This window comes from Pseudorca crassidens, chromosome 3, assembly GCF_039906515.1.
Source record: "Pseudorca crassidens isolate mPseCra1 chromosome 3, mPseCra1.hap1, whole genome shotgun sequence".
NCBI lineage: Eukaryota > Metazoa > Chordata > Mammalia > Artiodactyla > Delphinidae > Pseudorca > Pseudorca crassidens.
The window spans coordinates 12,476,855-12,500,863 of NC_090298.1; the positions used below are offsets into that span (position 1 = coordinate 12,476,855).

The window sequence follows — 24,009 nt, forward strand, 5'->3', positions numbered from 1 at the left end:
TTAGCATTTGCCCTAAGTAGTGAGGTGCTCCTATGTTGGCTGCATAAACATTTATAATTGTTATATCTTCTTCTTGGATTCATCCCTTGATCGTTATGTAGTATCCCTCCTTATCTCTTATAATAGTCTCTATTTTAAAGTCTATTTTATCTGATATGAGTATTGCTACTCCAAGTTTCTTTTGATTTCCATTTGTATGGAATATCTTTTTCCATCCCTTCACTTTCAGTCTGTACGTGGGTCTCTTATAGACAGCATATATATATGTCTTGTTTTTGTATCCATTCAGCCAGTCTGTGTCTTTTGGTTGGGGCATTTAATCCATTTACATTCAAGGTTATTATTGATATGTATGTTCCTCTTACCATTTTCTTAATTGTTCTGGGTTTTTAAAAATTTTTTATTTATCTATCTATCTATCTATCTATCTATCTATTTATTTATATATTTATGGCTGTGTTGGGTCTTCGTTTCTGTGCGAGGGCTTTCTCCAGTTGTGGCGAGCGGGGGCCACTCTCCATCGCGGTGCGCGGGCCTCTCACTGTCCCGGCCTCTCCCGTTGCGGAGCACAGGCTCCAGGCGCGCAGGCTCAGTAGTTGTGGCTCACGGGCTTAGTTGCTCCGCAGCATGTGGAATCTTCCCAGACCAGGACTCGAACCTGTGTCCCCTGCATTTGCAGGCAGATTCCCAACCACTGCACCACCAGGGGAGCCCCTTGGGTTTGTTTTTGTGGTCTTTTTCTTGTGTTTCCTACCTTGAGAAGTTTCTTTAGCATTTGTTGTAAAGCTGGTTTGGTGGTGCTGAATTCTCTTAGCTTTTGTTTGTATGAAAACCTTTTGATTTCTCCGCCAAATCTTAGTGAGATCCCTGCCAGGTAGAGTAATCTTGGTTGTACGTTTTTCTCTTTCATCACTTTAAGTATATCCTGCCACTCTCTTCTGGCTTGCAGAGTTTCTGCTGAAAATCGGCTGATAACCTTATGGGGATTCCTTTGTGTGTTATTTTTTGTTTTTTTTCTTCGCTGCCTTTAGTATTATTTCTTAGAATGTAATTTTTGTTAGTTTGATTAATAGGTGTCTTGGTGTGTTCTCCTAGGGTTTATCCAGCACGGGACTCTCTGTGCCTCCTGGACTTGGGTGACTATTTCCTTTCCCTGTTAGGGAAGTTTTCAACTATAATCTCTTCAAATACTTTCTCAGACCCTTTCTTTTTCTCTTCTTCTTCTGGGACCCCTATAATTCGAATGTTGGTGCGTTTAGTGTTGTCCCAGAGGTCTCTGAGACTGTCTTCAGTTCTTTTCATCCTATTGTCTTTATTCTGCTCCTTGGCAGTTATTTCCACTATTTTGGCTTCCAGCTCACTTATTCATTCTTCTGCCTCAGTTATTCTTTTATTGATTCCTTCTAGCGTATTTTTCATTTCAGTTATTGTGTTGTTCATCTCTGTTTGTTTGTTCTTTAGTTCTTCTAGATCTTTGTTAAACCTTTCTTGTATTGTCTCAGTCCGTGCCTCCATTCTATTTCCGAGATTCTGGATCATCTTTACTATCATTACTCTGCATTCTTTTTCAGGTAGATTACCTATTTCCTCTTCATTTATTTGGTCTTGTAAGTTTTTACCTTGCTCCTTCATCTGTGACATACTTTTTTGCCGTCTTATTTTTTTTTTCCCTTTTTTTTTTTTACGAGTGGGATTGTGTTCCTGTCTTACTGGTTGTTTGGCCTGAGGCTTCCAACACTGGAGTTTGTAGGCTGTTGGGTAGAGCTGGGTCTTGGTGCTGAGATGAGGATCTCCGGGAGACTTCACTCTGATGAATATTCCCTGGGATCTGAGGTTCTCTGTTAGTCCAGTGGTTCGGACTCGGACCTCCCACCGCAGGAGCTTCGGCCTGACCTAGGTTCGTGAACCAAGATCCCGCAAGCCACCTGGGACAGCCAAAAAAGAAAAGAAAAAAAAGAAAAAGAAAAAAAGGAGAAGAGTAACAAAGTAAACAATAAAATTAGACTAGGAAAGTAACAGCTATGTTAGAAAAAAAATATATAGATGAAACAACAACCAGAAGGTAGAACAGAACTACAGTAGTAACAAAGAGGAGGAGGAGAAAAAAAAAGAAAGGTGGAAAAGGTCTTGGCTGTGGAGGGTGGCATCTAAGCAGGGGTGAGGCTTGGCTGGTGGGCGGGGCCTATGCTTAGGACCCACAGGGCTGGAAAAGGCAGTGGGGGTGGGCGGGGCTTAGGCTCTACAGAATAGAAGGGGCCCAGGCGTGCCTTCCCCCTGGAAGCCCAGCAGGCTTCCTGGGCTCAGGTGGGCGGGACAAACACCCTCCGCTCCTCTCCTGCTCCTCTAGTCCCCTCCCAGCAGCCTCTCCTGATCTTGCTGGCCTCCCTCCTTCGTCCCCAGGGCCCATGCTCCCTGCAGGGGGCTTTGGAGGGTGTGGGATTGGCCTGGGAGCTCAGCAGGCTCCCCGGACCTGAGTGGGCAGAGCAAACACCCTCTGCTCCAGTCCTGCTCCTCCAGTCCCGGAGGGCCCATCCCGCCTGCCTCTGTTCATCTCCCCAGCCTCCCTCCTATGCCCCCAGGACCACCCCAGCCTGGAGGGCATAGGATCCGACCTGAGAGCCAGGCGGACTTCCCCGGAGATCGGGCAGGGGAAACGCTGGGCCCGCCCTCCCCTGATCCCAGCCCCCAAGGGTCCCTCCAGGCATGGGAAGGCATCCCTCCCCTGCTCTCAGCCACCCCTCAGGGGCACCGGTCCTGTCCGGCCTCCACTTCTCCTCACTCCTCAGTTCCCCCACATCCTACTGGTTCTCTTGGGGGTTCTTCCCGTCTCCTTGGGCGTCAGGGTCCCCCACCCGCATCTGGCAGGCGCCCTAGTTGTGGGGAGACGCCAACACTGAGTCTTCCCACACTGCCTTCTTGACTCCGCCCCCCTTCTCATGATTAAAGCAATCACAGTATTACTCTTTGAACATGTTATAGTATTATTCACTTCTGTGCTTTGTGGCTTTAATCCCTATAGCAAGGGGTTCCAACCTTTTCAGAAGGGTCTGGAGCATCCTTTTCTATGTCAGGGACTTAGTTTTAGTGCCAGTGATTGATACAGAATTTCAGTGACAAAAGTAATACTTTTAGATGGCTTTGTGTAATTAATCACAATAGCATCTACATCTTTTTTTATAAATAACAGTACCTGTATTTGTAAGGCATATTTATTTGTCCATCAGACTTTGCTTGTTACGTACACATGGTTAAGGCCACTATTTGGTCTAATGTGTGTTTTATTTTGTTTTAGATTATAAGCTTCTTACAATCAGGAACACGTCATTCAGGGGGAACATTTCTAGGGCTTAAGAGAACACCATGTGTAAATGTGTCCTTTATGAATGCCAAGTGATGAAAAACACAGTTCTAAGCTTCATCAGAGGGACTGGCTGGTAGAAAGTTCTTCCATACCTTTCTAGTGAGTTTATGTTGAAATTAAATCCAAATGGAAATAACTTTTCAGTCCTTCAGGTTCAGTTTTGAGTTGTATGGGGTTTGCTTGGCTTGCTGTTTCCCTCACGTCTACTCTGTTTACAGAATCTCGTAATAAAAGCGCTTTGGTGTAACTCGGAATTCTTGGGTGAAGACAGTCCTGAGTGCAAAGGGGCGGGGCCGCAAGACCCGTGTTTTCCTACTTAGAAACCACTTCCCTAGAGTCTTGCATCCCTCTTGGTGGTTGAGGACGTGGTGTTGACTGAAAAAGAACACAAAGTGAGAGCAGTGAGTTTGTTTTATTCAGCGACCTCACCGAGGACTGTAGCCCAGGAGACAGCCCCTCAGATGGCTCTGAGGATCTGCTCCGAAGAGGTAAGGGGGGAGCCAGGATACAGCTGAACTTTTTTGCTGGAAAAACACGTGGTCAAGAATAAAAAGATCACTGCTAATTACAAAGAACAGACATCTGAAGTTAATGATTGCACTGTTTTTCTGTGTGTGGGAAGATGCAGGAATCTGGGCTCCCTGAAATTTTTCCTTAGGTATGCATCTTAACTCTCTAGGGGCTGGTATGTGGTCTATGGAACTCAAAGCCACTCAGTGTCCTTCCCATCACAGAAGCTTTTCATAAATAATTTTTGTATGTGTGTGGCTGGGCAGCAAATAACTTTTAATTACGTTGTGAAAATCCCAGAGTCAAACTTTTCCTGCTTAAAAAATCTGAACGAAGAATATGTAAATGTAATTTTATGTACTAGATGAAGGACTCACTCGTCACCGCAGCCTCCTCGAATGAGTGTTTGGAGCAAGTTGACCACTTTGGACTGGTTGCTGACTGTCTGGGATGAGACGGATACTTGGCTCAGAGCTGCAGGTTGTCAGCTGCCACTTAAAATTTCCAACTGCTTGAAGCGCTCTGAGCCTCGGGGGCTACCTAGCTGGGGATGGAGCCCTTACTGTGACCATAGCACTCTGCTAGGCAGTGAGATGTAGGACCGTCCCATCCCTCGAGGGGCTTCCCTTATCATGGGGCACGCTGATGGGTGTTTAGGTAATTCTAACTGTGCAGTGTGATAAGGGTTCGGGGTGCTGTGGGAGTGCAGGATGGGGCATCTGATCCAGCACTGAGGGGCTCCGCAAGGCTACACAGACGGGCTGGGTCTGGCCCGAGCCTTTCTGGAGGAGCTGGGAGGGTGAAGAGTGCGTGCGTGTGCGTGTTCACACGTGTATGTGCATGTTGGGAGGTGCGGGGCGTGTTTCCGGCTGGTAGGGAGCAGTGTGTGTGGAAGTTCAGCCGTGAGCGAGGACGTGTGTTCCCTGCAGGTGATTAGAATTCCTGGAGTGGGTGTGTGGAGAGGGTACTGAGTCGGGGGAACCGGTGAGGCCACAGGGGTAAGTGGACGTCAGGTCTTGAGGGGCTTTGTGCCACATCAGGGAGTTCGGGCTTTATTCGAGGGCATAGAGAAGCCAGTGGTGAATTTTAGGGGAGTGAAACTGTGAGATGGATGTTTAGGAGAGAGTGGCAGAATGGATCAGAGGGAATCATGAATGTCCATTAGGAGACTGTTGGAGTCATGCACACGAGGGAGTTGCTGGCCAGTGGACACGGTGCCCCTGGAGTCTGCAGGAATGCGAGGGAGGACGGTGGGGGGCAGGGGCAGCCTGGGTTCCTGGTTCGGTTGGGGTGGGTGGTTTGTGGGACCAGGGGCTGCGCTGGAACCCACACAGTGGGGGGCAGGTCTGGGGGGATGCGGGTGAGTTCGGGGTTAGACGTTTGGTAGAGAAGCCTGTACTATAGGCATGCAGGTGCCCAGTTCATGACCCCTCCTGGCTCCTGCTCGGCAGCCGAGACCAACCATAATCAACTCCCCCCGCCCCGCCCCCTGGCAAGAATCCTACATCTTACAGGACATCTCTTACTTCGATCCCTCTGGCCCTGGTTTTTCCATACTATGTGTTTGCACTGTACAGAACTGACCACTCCTGCTGCTTTGCCAAACACACTGGGTTCAGCAAGGACCCTAGATTGCACTTGATGTTCATACCACCCCCAAATCAGAGCAAATCAGTGTACACTGAGAGAAGTTTTAATACCGTCAATTTATACCACTTCTCTGTAATTGAAAGCCTTTCTGTATGTAATAATCAAAAGATATTTATATAAAGGGAAAGAGTAGAGTTATAATTATCGCTTTATTATCCAAAGCCTTTTATAGCGTTTGATTGTGATGTGCATTTAAAAAAATATACTTGGGTATTAGAATTTTTTCTTTTCTTATTTGGTAGAGGGTAAGGGTACTACCATTTACAGACTGTTTGATGTAATGATTAAACAGGTTTTCTTTTAGCAGTCAATTTTGGTTGATTGCTGTACAGTTGTATCACTGTTATTCATTTGCTACAAACTAAGTTTTTTTGTGTGTGTGTTTTTTTTTTGGCTGCGTTGGGTCTTCGTTGCTGTGCGTGGGCTTTCTCTAGTTGCGGTGAGCAGGGGCTACTCTTTGTTGCGGTGTGCAGGCTTCTCATCACGGTGGCTTCTCTTGTTGCGGAGCATGGGCTGTAGGTGCGTGGGCTTCAGTAGTTGGGAAACGTGGGCTCAGTAGTTGTGGTTCACAGGCTTAGTTGCTCCGCGGCATGTGGGATCTTCCCAGACCAGGGATCGAACCCGTGTCCCCTGCATTGGCAGACAGATTCTTAACCACTGTGCCACCAGGGAAGTCCCGCAAAGTAAGTTTTTAAACAGCTTTCCTGAGAGGCTACTTCTTATGTAAAGCAAACCTTATTTGGAGTCTGTCAGCACACAGAACCATATGAATCAAAGTGTGTGTGTGTGTGTGTGTGTGTGTGTGTGTGTGTGTGTGTAGTTTAGGGTGAGTGATAGTTCTCAGGGTACAGCCTGGGTGAGCTTTCCCCAGAGGCATCTCCTGACAGGCAGTACAGGCACAAGCACAGACAGATGTCTTCTTTCTCTTGGCATTAGACAAACACGAGGATAAGGTTTCTCTACGCTTGGCCCTGTGCTGGTCCCTGAGGATGCAAAGATGAACGGCACATCTGGGCACATGGTTCTTTTTAGATTTATGAGATTATAGAGTTGCCTTTTATAATATTCCTCCTTTTTTTGACTATTGGAATATTTCCTTTCATTGGTCTATTCCTTATGCTTTTTAATTAACCTCTAACACAGTTACTGTGTAATTAAATCATCAAATGTTAAAAATTCTGCAGATTGTTTCATTACAGTAAAATATATGCAATAGTTAAAAATATTCTTGCTATGGTTTTGCTTTTGTGTTTTTTTTGGTTATTTTGGTTTGTCTTCTATGTTTTGTGCTCAAGACATTAAAAGCCAGAGCTATTTCAAGTTGAAATGCCCTTAAACTGCCTTGAATCAGACAGCTTATGTTGCTTTTTCTTTCTGCAAGGTATGATATTACAGGCTATTGCTTCTAAAATTATGTGAAGGAATAAATCAACCAGTCTGACAGTTACTATAACCATAAAGGAAATAAGTAGAAATTATAATGCTGTACTATGAAACCCCATCCATATTCCTGTGTGGTGGCCTGTGAACATGTTTATATTCTTGATATAAATACTTAATTCACTTTATATGCATTTTATAATCATTTTATAAGTATGGACTGTAGTTACATATTTATGTAAAAATAATATAAGCATTGCATTATGTTTTGATTTTTTCATGTATTAGTAAAGAAGACACAGTACACCACTTGATTTATAACCTTATATCCCCGCCCCCCGCCCCAAACATTTTCAGAGAGGATCCAGGCTAGAGAAAATGCTTCCTCCCTACGCAACACTGGTCTCAATGCTTGCCCAACTAAAAGCCTTGATAGCGCAGACATTGTGCCGCGTGCGCGCGCTGCCGCTCCCAGCGATCCGTGACTAATCCCGCAGGCACTGCAGAGAAAGGTCCGGGAGTCGGAACTGCGGACGGCCTGCCTGGAAAGGGTGACGTCACCTCCATCTGCGCGTGCGCGCTGCCGCTGATGGAGAGGCTTAGCCCCCTGCTCTTTGTGCTGTGGGGTGCATGCGCGCGCGTTTCCCCTAAATAAACTAATGAGCAAAATTCGGTGATTACCACCAAGACTCCGTACTAATAGTGACCCTCCAGCTTACTACTTAATGTTGCTTTCCTTTGTTCTTTCAGAACGCTGCTTTCTTTATTACCACATTGTTTATTACTGCTACCACCTGTGTCTTTAGAAGGATGGGAATTTGTTCAGTCTCTCTCACTTTGTCTTCCCATTTAGTAAATACTAACGTAAGATAGCTGACCGGCAAATGAGACCTCTGAAAACGGATGAGCTGCACAGTTTGCCTTGTGGATTGTCCTTTAAGGACAAATCCCAGTGCAGGAGGTGAGGCGGACTGTTGAGAGCAAGGTGCCAGTTCATCTGGTTCAGCTCAAATGGTGAAGAAATGACTTTTTTTTCTTCTAACAAGCACTGTTTTTATTCAATACTTAAAAAAAAAAATTGACTTGTTTAATTTGAGGATTAGGTAACATTTCAAATGGCTAGTATCTGCTGGTAGTCCTGAGAGAAATATGGGAGAAAAAATTAACCTGTGTTTTGGTTTAGAATTTTAAAAATTTGGTTCATTTAAAAACTCATTTGATTTGTTTCATCTTAATTTCTTTTGAAACCAGCTATGGAAAAATGACTGCTGGGATAATGTTTGCTCATTGTAAAAATATTTCTGTGGTGCTTTTGTACTTCTTAAATAAAAAAACCTGGGGGTGGTTGTTCCTTATCTGTTTGTTGATTTTAAAAATTCTGATACCAAGGAAATGACCAAGTGTGGGAGCATTCTGGTCAGCAGTGACTCGCTTCAAAAGGCATTTGTCAGCAGTAACAATACAGCACCTCCTTGTAGGGTCGAGGGGTGACAAACGAGATTGATCTGACCAGTGGGGTATTAGATAGTTGAAGTTTCAGACCATTGATTCAACTAAAAGATTTTACATTGTTGAATAACTTGTGGAATGTTTTCTCTTAGGGCAGAGAGGTTAATTTTCCTCGTTGTAAATATAAGTCATATCGTAGACCATCTGAGCAATACTGAGCTTATAGGTTAAACGGGAAACAGGAAGTGCTCAGGAACATTGAGGTGCTTGCATGGGGGTTTTGGGCAAGAAGCTGGAGAAGTATGTGCATGTCTTAGTTCGTTCATTCATTCATTCATTCAGCCAACCCATGTTCATTGACCACCCTGTACCTGCCCTGTCCTAGGCAGCTGGGACACAGCAGGGAACAAAAACAGACCCGTCCTCTGGCTGGCAGGCGGATTTAGAGGAAGAGAGAGAAAAACTGTTCTCTTGATGGGCAACATAATGTTAGTCACTTTAGGAAATGTGAATGATTTGGGAGCGGGGGGTTGAAATGTACCTCAGGCTGACAGGTTACTGAACCAAATAGCAATTTGAAAAGTGGTAACAGAATCAATTTTGGCAAGTCATACCATGCTGAACCTGGGGTTTGAGATATTTTTTAATGACTATGTTAAAACCTCTAAATATTCAAATGTGATTGCTTTAGGAAAAGGGGTTATTTGTGTTGACTGAAACCAGGAAGGAGGAAAGAAAATCAGCCACTAACTGCATGTTTATGTTAACAATGATAAAATCAGATTGTTAACCCAAACGCACTTCCCTCAGTAGCGTTCAACAAATATTAACATCAAGATCTAGAGTAATGGCAAATGTTCTGTGAACATTTTTTTCAGATTTGGTTTAAAAGAGCAGTTGTTGACTTCCTTTTTGGACTCCCCTGGAACACACGCTTTGCACCTACGAAGGAGCTGGATGAGCCTCGGCTGACTGCATCCCATGCGCTGTTCACTGTCCCTTGAAGCTAGCCTTTCATTAAAATTCACAGTGGCTTCTTTGTCTCAGCAAAACGTACTTTAAATCGTAACAAGTATCCAGTCCCTCTGCACACTTCAATATAGGCCTGTGTATTTTAAAAAGTATATAATTGGGGCTTCCCTGGTGGCGCAGTGGTTGAGAGTCCGCCTGCCGGGGCAGGGGACACAGGTTCGTGCCCCGGTCCGGGAAGATCCCACATGCCGCGGAGCGGCTGGGCCCGTGAGCCATGGCCGCTGAGCCTGTGCATCCGGAGCCTGTGCTCCGCAACGGGAGAGGCCATGGCAGTGAGAGGCCCGCGTACCGCCAAAAAAAAAAAAAAAAAAGTATATAATTGACAAAATGGGTACAAATACATGTCCTCTGACTTTGGCCATTTACCTCTGTTATATAGTTATTGCCTTTCACATTGCTCTTTGCCCCTTCTCTCCTAGTTTTACTGACATTCTCTCTGTGCCACCTATTAAGTTTGGTGGCACTTAGCAGTAAAGTGCTGATGACTTCCTAGCTGTGGCACTGATGAGGTCTGTGGTCTCTCAAGTGTCACTCCGAGATGGCATCTGCCAGTCCTTCCCCTCTCCATGAGGGTGGGAGGACAGGTGTATGTTTCGAGGGTAGTTGCTGAGTGTATCCTTTTGTTCCGAAGTGTAGGTCCCACAGCTAGATCCTTTAATGTATGAGGAAGCAGCACAGTAGTTGTTGTCCTACCTGTCATGTAATCTAGAATCACTGGAATAGCACAGAAGCCATTTATTTGTAATTTTTTTGTAGTCATGCACTCTGTTTTCATAAATAGCTCTTCAGGGCATGGAACAGAATCTGCCATTAGATCTGAGGACATTTCATGGCTGAGTTCTTGCTTTTTATTGAAAGTTACGTGATATATTTAATCTAGCTTTAGTATGTGTACAGGCTTCTGCAGTCCTTTGCCTGTTGGGTGTGTCTTTTAAAAATGGAAACGAGGTTAAACAGTACTTAGGTGAGTGCCTAATAATAGCCACAAACTCAGTTTCTTTGTGTGGTTAGTTTTATGTTTCTTTCTTTCATTGTTTGTTTCTCTATTTTCTTTTATGTTTTAGACGTTTTCATTGTCAATTTTAATAAAATCAGCATGTCTTTTTTTCTGTGCCATATTCAACAAAAATATTACGGTAAAACTATTTAGAATTTATATTCTAGTCTATGTTCAGACATGTACGTATATCATAATAGAAGTTAAACACATTTTCACACCAGTTTAGCCATTGATTCATGTGCCTTTCTTCTTCTGGAAAAACTGTTGAGTCTCAATTTAGGGGAGATTGTCATTGTTTTGTTTCCTTCACTTTGTTTTCATATCAGTATGATATTCTTCCGGTGGGGTGACCTGGAACATGGCAGCTCTAAATGGCATCATTCACTCCATCAAGCTTATTAATAAACAGATGTAGTTCAGAGTCGGCGGGACTTGTCAAGAATGCTTTGGAATTCCGTAAGTCACACAGGCTTCTCTTGAGGTCCCCGAACTGGAATGGGGCCATTCTCTTTGTCGAGGGCTGTGTGAGAGGCAGCTCCTGCTTCTGCAGTGTGGGAATCCAGGACCGCAGTGGTAGTGGCAGCTCTCTGAGGGCTCTGCTGTGTCCCGGCCGGGGCACGTGTGCGCACGGCTATGGGGGGACGGTGGGAAGTGTGCGTTTTCTTGTCTGGTGGCAGTGGAAGGGGATCCTCTTTTCAAATCCCGGTAGATGGGGGTCCACAGCTATGGCTTCCTTCTTCCTAGTATTCTGGTATTTGATCTGCCTCCTCATTGCCTGGGTCCGTTCGTGCTGCTTACAGAACTTTCCATCCTGTGCCTTTGCTCTCTAGGTGTTCATGAGCTTGTCTCTGCAAAGGCCGCTGTGGTGCCTGATTCCTCTTTGCATTTGCCCCGCTGCCATCCATGTCCGCCTCAGTTGGAAGTGGGATGTCATCAATCTTTGTAGACGCATGCGGTGAATAATTACCCAATGACAGGCAATGAACTGCTGAGATGACATTGCATCCATTCAAGAGTTTTGAAGGAACCTTAAGGATGAAATTGCAGAGCCCTTGGCTCTTGTTTTGCCTTTTATAAATAGCCAGCGTTCTAAAAGCCTGGTGGGTTGGTCCACAAGGCATGGTGTATTGGAAAGCAAAATGGCCTGGTGATCTGGAGGCCTGCGTTCTGTGTTGAGCCATTTCACAACCAGCTGGGTAGTGCCGCTAAGCCCTTGGACCTCAGGGTCCTCGTCAGGATGTGTTTGCTGTGGTCTTTGCACAGAAGTCTCTGGTGATCGTCAGTGTCGTGGTTAGATCCTGTTAAACTGGGTTCTTTGTGCACGTGTAGGTATTCTGTGGACAGGATTGTTATTAATCTACTCATTCTTTGTTTCTGTGAATGATACATTGCGGAGACTAGATTCTGTTGGATTCCTCCAGAATGTGCTGGTTTTGTTGCTGTTCGGGTGCTTGTTTCAGCAGGCTGGACCCTGCAGCGGGCAGCCACTCCAGCCTCGGGTCAGGTCCTTAGCCTTAGCCTGGAGCTGGGGCTGCTTGGAGCTTGCCCTGAACATGCAAGCGCGGGGGACAGCCAGAGGTTTGGGCCAAGTTTATGTACAGAATTTGGGTCTCCCCTTCTCTTTTGCACGATTTCTTGTCTTGATTACAGCTGCTGAGGTTGCCCTGAGCTGTGTCCCGACTTGTTTTAGCAGCTCCAGGTGGCTTAGGCTGGGCCCTGCCCTCAGGCTGAAAGCCGTTATAAAGTCACTTCCTTTTTCCTGGTGGCTCTCCCTGCTTTTGGTCACTCTCCTGTGCCTTGAGACAGTCGGTTTTTGTAGGGTTAATCTGTGCCAGGGCTGGTCCGCAGGAACTGCTCAGGCTCAGAAGCGGAAGCTCCAGTCACGTACCTAGAGCACTTTTTTTGCTGCTAATTCCAGGTCTATGCCTTGCATTGGTTATTTGTTACCAAACTCACATTTTTGGATCCTTTCCTTGTACTATTTTGGCAAAAACAAACAGGAAAATAGGGATGGGGCAGCTCTCTTTAATTCTTTCTAGAGATTGCTCTGCCGTGAACGATAGTTACTTGTTTTGATGAGTATGGCCAGCATCCTGAACCTGGACTTCCCCTGGTAGAGACCTCCAAGAGAAAAATGCCGAGGCGTTATTACCAGTATGGACATTTCTGACCCCAGAGTCCCATGTGGGCATTCGCCCTGGAGAGCTGGGCCGGTCGTGTTTGGGCTGCCAGAGTTCCCTTTGCGGAGATGGGTCCTGGCCTGGCCTGAAGTGCCCGCCGCGTGCTTCCTTGCCACACTGTTTCCACTGGGCCTTCTACGATGTTCGGGGCGTGGGGAGAGTTGGTTTGATGTGAGGAGAGGGATCTGGGCCACCCAGTGAAGTGGGTGACACCAGACCATCTTACACGTTCGCCAGTGACATTCCTCCAGGGGCGCCTGCCCCAGAAAGCCTGGAAGGACAGCGCCAAGTGGGAGCTGTGGCCAGTCCCCAGCTGTTTATAATCCTGCTCTCCTCCCTGACGCTGTTTATGTTTAACTGGATTCGGAGATAGGATGAGGCTCTGAGCTCCCCCTAGAGGTTTTAGTGTGCCATGAATCGCAGTTTTAAAACAACCATGTTGCTGCTTTATTTGCCAGTGTTTATGTTAAATCTGTGGAATTAAAATGAAGATTTTTGAAACAATCTGGACTGATTTCAAATCCCGTCTTTTTGGGACCAAACCTTTCTTTAAAACCAGAAATGATCGAGAGCTTGCTTGGTATGGGAGCCTCTGGGTCTGGGTCTGCAAATCATTCTTCCACATTGAAATAGAAGGTATTCTTGTGATCAGAGACTTTCCTTCATAGAATTCAGATGTTTTCAAATGATGATATTTCTCAAGTTGATTTAATGGGTGTGAAGAAAGCAGCTGCGTTGGCATTGAGATTGGGTGGTTAGGAAATTAAATGACACTCAAGCAACCCGCTAATTTTATTTTCTCCTTATGTATTTCAGGGTTTCGAAAAAACGATGAAATGAAAGCTATGGATGTTTTGCCAATTTTAAAGGAAAAAGTTGCATACCTTTCAGGTAAAGTTTAACTTTCTAATCTGCTCTATTGTTCCTTCTGAGTGCTTCGATACAATGTCAGAGTCTGAAATACTAAACTATACACTAGCTCACCTGTCACAACGTAAAAGCATTGGCATTTCGATGGATTTTTAACTGCTGTATTCTTGTAGTGTGGTCCTGAGAAATGAGTGCCCAAAGGGTTTTCTTCTAGCTGGCAGGCACATCATAGGTCAGATAGCATCGGTGATTAAAATATGTTCGTGATTAAAATATGTTCGTGTCTGTCATTCAACAAACATTTGACAGTTAAGTAAAAAAACTGATTTTTTTAAAATTAAAGTATAATTGCTTTACAATGTTGTGTTAGTTTCTGCTGTACAGTGAAGTGAATCAGCTATACATATACATATATCCCCTCCCCCACCACATCCCACCCGCCTGGGTCATCACAGAGCACCGAGCTGAGCTCCCTGTGCTGTGCTGCAGGTTCCCACTAGCTATCTGTTTTACACACGGTAGTGTATATATGTCAAACCTAATCTCCCAGTTCATCCCACCCTCCTCTTTCTCCCATGTCCACACGTCCGTTCTCTACGTCTGCATTTCTGTTCCTGCCCTGGAAATGGGTTAAACTTTTCTAGATTCCACATATATGCGTTAATACACAATATTTGTTTTTCTCTTTCTGACTTACTTCACTCTGTATGACAGACTCTGGGTCCATCCACGTCTCTACAAATGACCCCATTTCGTTTCTTTTTATGGCTGAGTAATATTCCATTATATGTATGTACCACATCTTCTTTATCCATTTCTCTGTCTAGGGACATTTTATCCATTCCTCTGTCGAGGGACATTTAGGTTGCTTCCCTGTCCTGGCTGTTGTCAATAGTGCTGCAGTGAACACTGGGGTACATGTGCAGTTTGAATTACGGTTTTCTCAGGGTATATGCCCACCATCTCAGCAGAAGTGGTGGGAATGAGACCATATGTAGATGTGTCCTGAATTCTTTGCCTCTCTTTCTGGCGCTCTGGTCCTGGAATTCCTAGAACCCATGTCATGGACCTGGAAAGCCCTGGTCGTCTCTGCCAGCCGGTCCTCCACTTAACTCCTGGCCCTTCTGCAGCGTGGGGACAGACTGGACCGGTCTCCCAGGCTCTGGGGCACTCACCTGCCCTCTCCTCTGCACACAGAGGGTCAGCTTGGGGGCTTTTCTGGCTGTCTCCTCGGGGGTTCCTTCCTCCATGAACAGAACAGCCATTGGGTATCATACCTTTTTAGCACCAGTTCACTTGTTACAGAACAAAGGTTTGCAGGAGTTTTCTGCTGTGTTATAGCAGGAAGTAAATCTGTAGACTGTCACGTGCTTTTAGACAGTCTTCCTGGATGTGTTTCCCTTGATAAATTTTTATCTTTCACAAACAGGCATGCTATGCTGATCTCATGTCTCCTCTTGAACACGTTTTATTTTAAATTTGTGGCACAGCTAGCTCCTTTTACGTGTTCTGTGTGTCCTTTAAGCATGTGGGATGGCTATATATTTAGGATGCAGCTTCCTGTGGCTTTTTCGCTAGTCTCATCTCGCTTTGTGTCCAGTGGTGTTTCTTGCCTCCTGTTGACCACTGTTTGATGACTTTGCTGAAGTAAATCTAATTCAAGGTGACTTTGAGAGGTTAATAGAAGACTAAGTTCATGAAAAGGAGAAGGTGCTTTAGATTGTTGCAAAAACAGGGTAAAGAAATGAAAGGGGAAAAAAGGCCCTCCTGGCTTCTAATACACTGTTTTCAAATTAGCATTTGCTCCTTTCTAATCATTTACTGACAAACTGCAAAATATGGACTCATGCCAATTTCATGAACCTCCTGACTAGTTCACAGGTGGATTTTAAAGTGAAAGACTCTAAAATATTACAGGCTTTCTTTTGTAAGAAAGGCTGAAAGGAAGCTGATCTCGCACGTTCATCAGGTTTTGTTTTAAAGTTTGGCTCTGTGATGAGGGCACGTGCTCCTTCGGTCCCTTCTTTTGTTCCTAAACCTCGTCACTGCGCTTTCTTCTCTTATTATGCTTGTGATGGGTAGGTGAAGAACAGTAGAAGATTGAGTGATAATGGTTATATGTACTCACTCTTTTTTTAAAAAAATATAGTGGAGCATAGTTGATTAACAATGGTGAATTGGTTTCAGGCGTACAGCAGAGTCATTCAGTTATACATATACATGTATCTATTCTTTTTCAAATTCTTTTCCCATTTAGGTTATTACAGAATATTGAGCAGCATTCCCTGTGCTATACAGTAGGTCCTTGTTGGTTATTTATTTTAAATATAGCAGTGTGTATGTGTACATATTCACTCTGTTCTTAAGCATTTAATACAGAATATATTAATAGATGGTGTTTCTATTTAAGTTACTGTCAAAACTAAACTATTTCTCTTTCAACTAATCCAGTAAAATCAATCTTTCAGAGTTTATCGTGAATCTTTGCTAAAACCTTAAATTCTGCAGGGTTAATTAAAGTTGGATGTCTTTAGTGGGGAGGGAAGTTTTGCATTGCAACAAATCAGTCCAGAACCATTTTTAGAGATGGTAGGACTTCTGCCAGCTGGGTTAGCAAAATGCAGTTAGTAGGGGACACCACAGTTTCATAGTATTTCCTAATCTGTGGCCAGAATTGGCCAGTTAAAGCAGCATGAGGTCCTTGCTGATTCCCTTAGGCTTGCTGTTATCTTGTTTAGGAAGGGAAAAGGAAAAAAAAATCATTAAATTAAAAACAAATTGATTACTTATGTGGTAAATGTTTTTTTAAATTTCAGTGAAGGAGTAAACTTCTGAAACATTTTTACCTCTGATCCTGTTTTTTCTTTTTTCTTGAGATAAAATTCACATACCATAAATCCACCTTTTATTTTTTATTTATTTTTTAGATTTATTTTTTAAATCCCCCTTTTAAAAGTGTACAGCCTAGTAGATTTTAGTGTATTCGCAAGGTTGTGGAAGCATCACCATTCCCAGCCCCTGATTCCTCCACCCCTCAACTCTGGCAATTGCCAATCTACTTTTTTGCCCTGACCCCATTTTAATACATATCAGGGCTATTTATTATGGTAACTTTGTAAAAGCTCTCCATGTGAGTGGCTTTTAGTAAATTAAGTCTAAGTGGAATAGCCAGGGCTTTGAAAAAGCAGGCCAGAGGATCGGCGATTCTGTGAGATGCCCGTTAGCTCAAGATCTCTAAGAAACCAGTGTGGACTCCTTAAGCTTCAGTATTTCTGATCCTGTCTCATCTCCGGATCCCCTAAAAAGTAGTCCTTTTGAATGAGGTGAGTGACGTGTCTAACTTCATGCATGACGTCAGAGGAGGGGCAGTAAAAGAAGTGTCCTGTAGTTTATGTTTAATGTTATATCTATAAAAGTAGGTATATTTATGGTATACATATTCAGTGTATTACATATTTAATGTTGTGCGTGTGTGTACGTTTTATATATATATATGTACGTGTGTGTATATAATGTCAACCACTTCATGTGGCTCCTGTGCCACTAGGGTTTGGTCTGGGCCATGAAAGAACTCACAGGCAGCCACCAGAATTAAGAACACCTTTTTTCCCTTAACTTTTTATCATGGAACATTTCAACGTCCAAAAGGAGAGAGAATGGTATAGAAAACTGCCGTGAATCCATGGGTCACCTCAGTCATCTTGTTTCATCTATATTCCTTGAAAGGCTTTAAAAAAACCTCAATATACCACATAGACATAAAAATGAATAATAACTTTGATCTATAAAACGCTAAGCAGTATTCATATTTCCGTTTGTCTCGTAATTTGTTTTTACAGGATGTATACTGCAGTTGGTTGATGTGTCTGATGTATCTTTTAATCTTCAGCTTCCTCCTCCTCATCCTTTTTGTGTCACTCCTGTATGTTTATTAAATGAGGAAACGGTGTTTTCCTGTAGATTTCCCTACATTTTGCTGGTTGCGTCCCCGGGGGGTCATGTCACGTGTTCCCCTTGCCCCGTGTTTCCTGTGAGCTAGGAGCTGGATCTTGACGCTTGGTTTTGCAGGGAAATAGGCAGAAAATTTTAATGGGTAGTGTTGGGTGGTTCTACTGGGAGTTTTATTGGGAGAGTCTGGTTGTCTCTCTTTTATGACGTTATGATAATTATTGCTTCGATGTAATATTTTTTTAGGGTTACAAAATAGTGATAATCTAATTATATCCTTTTTTCTTCATTTGTCAACTTGGGTATTCCATAAAGAGAAACGTCCCAATCAGCTTCTTGGTTTCCCTGAGAACACAGTTCATACAGGAAAGGAGGAAAAACGATTGATGCTTGTCCCTTATTAGTTTTCAGACACATCATTAGTCATTTCAGACTAATAAAAAGACCATTGAGTTTTTTTTTAAGTGTCATTTTGAGTTCATGATTTTAAATATATTTGATGTGTTTCAATTGTACATTTCTTTTTTTTTTTTTCGGCCACATGGCTCGGCTTGTGGGTTCTTAGTTCCCCGACCAGGGATTGAACCCAGGCAGTGAAAGTGCTGAGTCCTGACCACTGGACCGCCAGGGAATTCCCCCACTGTACATTTCTTTTTCTCTTGCGAAGTTAAAATGTTCCCATCCTTTGGCCAGTGGGAGCCTCTTCAGATGGGCTCCTGAATCCAAGTACCACAATATTACAGCTTCTCTCTCTGCTGATGTTACAAGATATTTCAGGCCCATCTTGTCTGTTTCCTGCTCCATGTCTGCATTCAGCCATTTCTCTAAAGCGCCCTGGTTCTTTTGCATGGGGAATGGTGCAGGGTACTGGGGAAGCTTGCTGTGCTGGGTGGGTCACTGTTTCTGAGCCTCTTCAGTGGACACATTTAGGAAATCTGTGTATATACGTTTTCTAAGTGAGAAAAGATATCATGGCTTCATACTAAGGTTTCCAATTCAAATATAGAATTACAGATATTTTATTTTTCTTTGATTTTATATCTGCATCTCCTTTTCTTTTCCTTTTGCTGAAAATCTTTGTGCCTACCCTCATCAACCTAATTACTTATTTACATTGTAATACTGATGTTATCACCACAGTATGACTACCAAATGTAACTTAACACTTCTGTTCTTTTGTTGTCCTAAGGGTACATACCACTAAGAACGTACAGCCCTATTACTGTGTTTTAAAGTCACAAAAAATAGTTCCTCTCCGCGTAGATCAAGTTCTTCCCAACCTGAAACTCAGGATCATTTGTCTTATTTAACTTTACATTTTTAAGGCTTAAAAAAACAACCACTTAATCTTGCTTCAATATTAAGTAAAATGTGTACATCATTTGAGGTTTAAAAACTAAAAAAAAGTTAAAAGATAAGGTGTACTCAAAGAAATCTAGTTTCTCTCCTTGCCTCATCCACCCTGTACCTTCCCTCCCCAGTAGGTAAACTTTTTTGCTTTCGTTTTCTTCAGTGTTGGTTTATTTCTTATACCTTTAAAACACAAGCAGTCTCCGTCTCCGTCCGTCCACCTATTCTCACCTCCCCGCCGCCGCCCCCAGACCAGACAGTGATGTACTTTGCACCATTTTCTCTGCCTTTCTGCTTTCCCCTTAAACAGTATTCTAGAGAGAGCAGTGTATAGCAGGACAAACGGAGATTCGCCATCCCTTTTACAGTTGTATATAACTGTGCTGCGTACGCACCATAGCTTATTCAGTCAGCTGTCTGTTGACGAGCATTTGGGTAACTCTTTGAGAATAGCTTTTTTTGGGCAAGGTGAACACTGACCTTTGTAAATGGGGGAATTGACAGGAATATAGCATCTTATTGCCCAGAGGTTTGCTGTTAGTGTTGAGACCACTGACTCTAGTTCTTGTTTCAGTTTTGCAGAAAATTCCACGTTTCTTGAGAAGGGAAGGGGGACCTCCCACTCATTTTGTGTATTCTAGTTAGCATCTAGCACTGTCCCAGGCTGTAGTGACTGACTGGAGGGCCGGGTGCCTCTAGAGACCTTCCTTCCACACAGAGTACAGAGTCCCCTTAGAGTCTTCATTCGAGACGGTGTGTAAGCGAGTTTCTGATTCCCAGGATTAGGCAGCGACAAGGTATGGGTGGTGAGCGTGTGACGGTCAGGGCTGGCCTTCTGTTGGCCTCGAGCAGGGACCTAGTGGGCACCCTCTTACCAGAGTTTTGTTAGTCCGTAGCAGACTTAATAGATAGTAGCCATAATTTCTCTTTCACAGACTGCACTTTCTCAGAGCTTTGCTTTGGAAAAGTTTGCTTTTCATGGTTAGTGAGTTGCTGTTCCTCAGGGGGAGTGAAGAACCATTTTCAATGGTATTCGAAACCGGAAATTCAGATGGGGACCATGCAGAGAACAGTACTGTTGGTCCATTGAAATTTACATTATACTTCGCAAAGTAAGAATGCCTTTCTTACAAAAGAAGTTTATTCTCAATATTGTAAGTCACTATACTTCAATTAAAAAAAAAGAAAGAAAGAAGTTTCTTCTACTTGGGTAAGAGGTGAGTTTTTATCAATTCATTTAAAGAAAAAGGGGTGACTCTGAAACTGGCTGCTTCTGTGGTCATTCTGGGCCACACTGCTCAAGAGACCGAGTCCCCTGAAGTTACCTCTCATAAGAGGGAAATGAGTATCGCTGGGTTTATTAGGAAAAGAAGCGTCACACAGATATATATAGCTATTACGTAGACCTTTTCCAGCCTTCTTCTGATATTAAAGTAAACCTCAGTTCGTTTAGCATCTGCGTTTCTATAGGAGTGTTCATCAGGCATTTCCATTTTTAACTTCCTGATACCTGATAGTAGGTATTTTGAATTAACTTTGTTTGGAGTATAAAAGAGGAATCCGTTCATTCAGTGACTATTTACTGAATACCTCCTGTGTACCAGCCTGAGAGGGTATAAGATGTCAGTGAGTGAACAGAGATGCCTGCCTCTGGGGGCTTCCGTTCTAGTGGGGAGACAGACAAACAGAAAGAATGTGTGATGTGTATCGTTTGCTAGAAGGTGATAGGTGCCTCACAGAAGTAAAATGTAGTGGGGTGGGGAGGAATGGCAGAGAGGATGCCGTTTTTATAAGAATTGAGAATAGTGTCATCATGATCGGAAACTTCACGTTTTTTGCCTTGTTTATCGGCTAACCCAGCATTTGGATAGGCAGATAATCCTGAATGGGCTGTTGGTTTTTGGTTCCAGACACGTAGAGGTCCAGAAGCTGTGAAGCTCTCATACGCAGATATCCTGTGACGTTGGTAGGTGCAGGAAATGGACTTCCTGCCCTTTTCTTTTCATCATAGGAACTGAGGCGCTGAGTTTCCCGTCTATAAAGTGGGACTGACATCTGTCCGTCCCGCCTCACTGTGAGGCTGGGGGTTGACATCAGCCACATAGGAGTGTCTAGTAGATGGAGCTTTTATGAACTGCAGCGTCATTGTTTTTATTACTTCAGGAACCGAAACTGTGAATTTGTGGCTTTTCTGCTTCATAACTGGGTCAGTGTTTTCATTTGTGTGCCTTCTGTGACATTGGCAACCAAGTTAAATCTTGGGGAATGTAATATAAACAAACATCTGTGGAGTTGATGTTTAAGCTCCTTAAGGGTCAGAGACTGTATTCTTCTGAACTAATACTCATGGTTCTAAGATTTTGTTTTTAAACCTCACTGGGAGGGGTCCTCATATGGATGATTCGCACCTGCCTGTCACTGACTGTGACACACCACAGATTGGAAGATGCACCCCCATGCAGGGAGGTTTGCAAGTGAAAAGAAATTATTAAATTATTTAATGGAGAATAGTCCATCTTTACTTCACAAGTGATTTTTTCTTAAAATGATTTTATTTATTTATTTATTTGGTTGCTTTGGGTCTTCGTTGCGGCTCACGGGCTTTCTCTAGTTGTGGCGAGCGGGGGCTACTCTTCGTTGTGGTGCGCGGGCTCCTCATTGCGGTGACTTCTCTTGTTGCGGAACGTGGGCTCTAGGCACGCGAGCTTCAGTAGTTGTGGCTCGCAGGCTCTAGAACGCAGGCTCAGTAGTTGTGGCTCTCAGGCTTCAGTAGTTGTGTCTCGTGGGCTCTAGAGCGCAGGCTCAGTAGTTGTGGCGCACAGGCTTAGTTGCACCACGGCATGTGGGATCTTCCCGGACCAGGGGTCGAACCCGTGTCCCCTGCATTGGCAGGCGATTCTTAACTACTGTGCCACCAGGGAAGTCCCTCATAAGTGATTTTTGATGAAGTTCTAAAATTATTGTGGTGAGTTTTCTGAAACTCTTCTGGGAACGGGCAAAAGACAAAATGATTTTTTGCCCCTCTGTCTTAAAATTCAAGTTCAGGTTTAGGTAAGCTTTTTTTAGGACACGAATGAGAGCCTGTTTCGTGGACGAGCTTGCTGGCAGTTCCCTGGGGGCTCCTCACCAGCACCACCAGCTCGAGGGCATCTCTCATCGACAGTGGAGCAGTCACAGAGGCAGCCAGCACTTCGGCACACACCTGCAGCTTGTCGTCACTCATGGAGTGAACAGAATGACGGCGTGCACACCTGTTGACTCCCCCATGGCTGTCTTAGGTGGGCGGATTTTGGATTCTACTTTTCACAGCCATGCTGGAGCCCACCTTGCTCGCGTTGTGAGATACGATGACCCCAGAAGGAGGACAGTCGAGCAGGGGTCATGGGCATTTAGTCTCCCTAATGAGCCACACATTATGTTGCATTTAAAATATTAAGAATGGTGGTCCAGAAAAATGTGAGATGCTGTTCTTTTTACCAAAAGTGAGGTGAATGTTTTAATACAAATATCATACTATATGTTTTAAAACTCACATTTCTGTAATGTGTCGCTGTATATTTTTTTAATCTTTGAGTATACTTGCTTTACAGTGGTGTGTTAGTTTCTGCTTTATAACAAAGTGAATCGGCTATATGTATACATATATCCCCATATCTCCTCCCTCTTGCATCTCCCTCCCACCCTCCCTATCCCACACCTCTAGGTGGTCACAAAGCACTGAGTTCATCTCCCTGTGTTATGCGGCTGCTTCCCACTAGCTATCTGTTTTACATTTGGTAGTGTATATATGTCCATGCCACTCTCTCACTTCGTCCCATCTTACCCTTCCCCCTCCCCGTGTCCTCAAGTCCATTCTCTGCATCTGCGTCTTTATTCCTGTCCTGCCCTGGGTTCCTCAGAACCATATATATATATATTTTTTTTAGATTTCATATATATGTGTTAGCATACAGTATTTATTTTTCTCTTTCTGACTTACTTCACTCTGTATGACAGACTCTAGGTCCATCCACCTCAGTACAAATAACTCAATTTCGTTTCTTTTTATGGCTGAGTAATGTTCCATTGTATATATGTGCCACATCTTCTTTATCCATTCATCTGTCGATGGACACTTAGGTTGCTTCCATGTCCTGGCTATTGTAAATAGAGCTGCAGTGAACATTGTGGTACATGACTCTTTGAATTATGGTTTTCTCAGGGTATATGCCCAGTAGTGGGATTGCTGGGCCATATGGTAGTTCTATTTTTAGTTTTTTAAGGAATCTCCATACTGTTCTCCATAGTGGCTGTATAAATTTACATTCCCACCAATAGTTCAGGAGGGTTCCCTTTTGTTCACACCCTCTCCATCATTCATTGTTTGTAGATTTTTGATGATGGCCATTCTGACTGGTGTGAGGTGATACCTCATTGTAGTTTTGATTTGCATTTCTCTAATGATTAGTGATGTTGAGCATCCTTTCATGGCAATCTGTATATCTTCTTTGGAGAAATGTCTATTTAGGTTTTCTGCCCATTTTTGGATTGAGTTGTTTGTTTTTTTGATATTGAGCTGCAAGAGCTGCTTGTAAATTTTGGAGATTAATCCTTTGTCAGTTGCTTCATTTGCAAATATTTTCTCCCATTCTGAGGGTTGTCTTTTCATCTTGTTTATGGTTTCCTTTGCTGTGCAAAAGCTTTTATGTTTCATTAGGTCCCATTTGTTTATTTTTATTTCCATTTCTCTAGGAGGCAGGTCAAAAAGGATCTTGCTGTGATTTATGTCATAGAGTGTTTTGCCTATGTTTTCCTCTAAGAGTTTGATAGTGTCTGGCCTTACATTTAGGTCTTCAATCCAGTTTGAGTTTACTTTTGCGTATGGTGTTAGGGAGTGTTCTAATTTCATTTTTTTACATGTAGCTGTCCAGTTTTCCCAGCACCACCTATTGAAGAGGCTGTCTTTTCTCCATTGTATATTCTTGCCTCCTTTATCAAAGATAAGCTGGCCATATGTGCATGGGTTTATCTCTGGGCTTTCTATCCTGTTCCATTGATCGATATTTCTGTTTTTGTGCCAGTACCATACTGTCCTGATTACTGTAGCTTTGAAGTATAGTCTAAAGCCCGGGAGCCTGATTGCTCCAGGTCTGTTTTTCTTTCTCAAGATGCCTTTGGCTATTCGGGGTCTTTTGTGTTTCCATACAAATTGTGAAATTTTTTGTTCTAGTTCTGTGAAAAATGCCATTGGTAGTTTGATAGGGATTGCACTGAATCTGTAGATTGCTTTGCGTAGTATA

At 43.5% G+C, this 24,009-nt stretch overlaps 1 protein-coding gene across 6 annotated transcripts in view; it reads left to right on the forward strand.

The window, feature by feature from the left end:
• The window catches only part of TRIO (trio Rho guanine nucleotide exchange factor), a 369,954-nt gene that overhangs the window by 116,545 nt on the left and 229,400 nt on the right, over positions 1-24,009 (forward strand). For all 6 annotated transcript variants that reach the window (XM_067730390.1, XM_067730392.1, XM_067730389.1 and 3 more), the window contains one exon: positions 13,379-13,453. In XM_067730390.1, coding sequence (XP_067586491.1) covers positions 13,379-13,453 — 75 coding nt within the window. The remainder of the gene's footprint in view (positions 1-13,378; positions 13,454-24,009) is intronic.